The sequence below is a fragment of the Manacus vitellinus genome, unplaced genomic scaffold (genome assembly GCF_001715985.3).
Source record: "Manacus vitellinus isolate BGI_N305 unplaced genomic scaffold, ASM171598v3 scaffold_103_pilon, whole genome shotgun sequence".
NCBI lineage: Eukaryota > Metazoa > Chordata > Aves > Passeriformes > Pipridae > Manacus > Manacus vitellinus.
This window is the reverse complement of record NW_021938814.1, coordinates 593,051-595,770: the sequence shown is the minus strand read 5'-3', so window position 1 is coordinate 595,770 and position 2,720 is coordinate 593,051. Positions and strand designations below refer to the sequence as shown.

General features: G+C 58.7%; 1 protein-coding gene across 1 annotated transcript in view; it reads left to right on the top strand.

The window, feature by feature from the left end:
* NID2 (nidogen 2) overlaps window positions 1-2,720 on the top strand; it is a 17,958-nt gene that overhangs the window by 2,207 nt on the left and 13,031 nt on the right. Inside the window, 1 exon segment of the mRNA XM_029963624.1 lies at window positions 560-900. Within this exon segment, the coding sequence (XP_029819484.1) occupies window positions 560-900 (341 nt within the window).

The window sequence follows — 2,720 nt, the reverse complement described above, 5'->3', positions numbered from 1 at the left end:
CCAGCCCCCCTCCCTCCTCTCCATCATCTCCCCCTGTCCCTCCGTCTTCCCTCCTCACCGTCTCTCCACACTCTATCCCTTTCTCCCTCCATCCCTCCGTGTCTCTCCATCTTCCCACTCTCCATCCCTCTGTCCCACCGTCCCTCCCTCCTTCTGGCTTTCCACCCCTCCGTCCTTCCATCCTGCTTCCCACTCAACCCCTTCCTCCCCAGCCTTTACACCCCTTCCTCCTCCCCCCCAACCCTGCCCCTCCGTGTGCCTCTTTGCCGTCCCACCTCACGTGTCTCTTCTCCATCCACCCCTTTCCTCCATCCATTTGCCCCCTTCCCGGTGTCTCCGGCTGCGGAGGAACAAGAGGGCTTTCTCCTTCGCAGCTGTTCCTGCCAGCAGCGGCCGCAGCTGGGATGGCCCCCGAGCTGCAGCTCCCTGGGGGATGGAGAAGCCCGAGGTCTTTGTTTTCTCCCCGTGGCCGGATGGGGCCACGCGGCCTCAGGGCTCTCACTCCCCCGCGGAGGGGGGGGACACGGCGGGGGGACCGGGGGTGGTGGCACCTCTGCAGCTCCTGAGCACCCTGCCCCGCTCTCCCTGCAGGTGGGGACCAACGGGGTCATCTCCACCCAGGATTTCCCCAGGGAGACCCAGTACGTGGATGACGATTTCCCCACAGACTTCCCTGTCATCGCTCCCTTCCTGGCCGACCTCGACACCTCCGGGGACAGAGGGAACATCTACTACCGGCAAGATGACTCTCCGGACCTGCTGGACCAGGCTGTGGGATACATCCAGGCTGGGTTCCCCCGCACTGCCGGCTCCTTCGTGCCCACCAATGCCTTCGTTGCCACCTGGGAGGATGTGGGTGCTTACCAGGAGCTCTCCCAGGACACCGAGCCCTCCACAAAGGTGAGGCCAATGGGCTGAGCTTGGATTCCCATCCTGCATGTCATGGGAGGATGAGTCTTTCTCGTGTAGCACCCTAAACGCTCAGTCTCTTCTTTCTGGATGGTGGGTCCATCCATCCATCCTTGGGTGAGCACCAGGGGAGCTTTTTCTCTCTGCTCAGAGCTGTGGCACTGGTGGAGCTCTTGGCTTTGCTGGTGGGCAGGAGAGGTTTAGAGGTTGCCTTCAGCTCTGTGGTTGGAGGTGCTTGTACAAGGGCCTGGAGTGACAGGATGAGGGGGAATGGCTTCAAATTGATTGGATTAGATGTTGGGTAGAAATTCTTGTCTGTGAGGGTGGTGAGGCCCTGGCACAGGTTGCCCAGAGATGCTGTGACTGCCCCTGGAAGTGTTCAAGGCCAGGTTGGACGGGGCTTGAAGCAACGTGGGCTAGTGGAAAGTGTCACTGCCCATGGCAGGGGGTGGAATGAGATGAACCCTTCCAACCCAAACCCTTCCAGGATTCAGTGATCTTTTCAGGCAAAGCTGTCCAGTGCTGGTGGCTCTGGATTCTCAGGGGCAGCTGGGAGAAGCTGTGGCTCAGCTCCATGGTGCTCCTGACCTTTGCCAGTGGCTCGGGGCTGGTCCTTCCTTCTGCCCCCGTGCTGATTATGCTGCTGGCGAGGAACTGGCTTCAGAGTTTCCACGATGGGTTGATTTTGTGCCTAGAAAACAAGCTCTTAGGTGGTCTGCCAGGTCGGGGAGGTGACCTGTGCTCTCCACCCACGGGGCTGATAAGGCTCCTGCGTGGGTGGACCTACAGCGCTGCCTTTCCCCGAAAACGCCGGGACATGAGGTGTCACACCGGGCTGATGATGTGCTGAGGAGGTGACAGTGACACTCTGCCAGCAGGATGGACTCCTTGGAGTGAGCTGGATATGATGAGCTGCAAGAGGAAAACTGGTGATGGATACCCAGGGTTGTGTGATGGGTGACAGGCTCTAGCCGTGGTGGGGTGGGCTGATCCCGAAGCCCATCAGCAGCCACCAGGTCCCCATGGACCACCAGGAGCCATCCCTACCATCCATTCCCCCGCTCCGGGGCCCTTTGGGAGCGGGTTGCTGAGAGAGAAGCCAAGCAGGGGAAGAAACCGAGGTTTGGAAGGAAACAAGGCACATTTTTTCCTCTAATTTAAAACTTGGGAAAGCAGCTGAAGAGATGCCATCAGGGGCCTCGCAGTGACCTCCCGGCCATCGAAAACGCAGCCTCCTCTTCTTTTCTCTTCCCAATTGTTGGGGTTTTTTTTTTCCCCTCTCTGAGAAGTTGGATCAGGTTTTAAAATGAAACTGGTCTTGTTTAGAAACGAGCAGCTCTGGGGAAAGCTTCATTGAAGATTTGCTGAAGTGCAGCTTGTGCCTGTGCTTTGCTGAGCTCCCCCTTAGCCAAAACTGCTGAAAACCTCCCCAGACACCACTTTTTCTCTGACCAAATGTGGCACTTATGGAAACGCTGCCCTCCTGCTGCTTGGAACCGGGATTGACTCCGAAGCCTTTCCCCCTCTGCTTTGAAAAGTCACGGCTCATCCTTTTTGAGCCTCAAAAGCAGAAACCTGGGTTAAGGTGGAGGTGTAGGGGGTCCCCAGACCCCCGCTTTGGGGATCCTGCCTGGATGGGGGGTCTGGCAGCGCTGTGGCAGGGCCCCGTCCCCTCCAGCTCCTTGGGACACATTCCTGGTCCCTACAGTGACGCCTTCCCGGGCTGCAGAGCCGGACAAGAGCTGACCCCGCTTCTGCAGAAGCAAGACTTGCCCTTTTGGGCTGGAATTTGCCCTTTGCAGCTCTTTGCC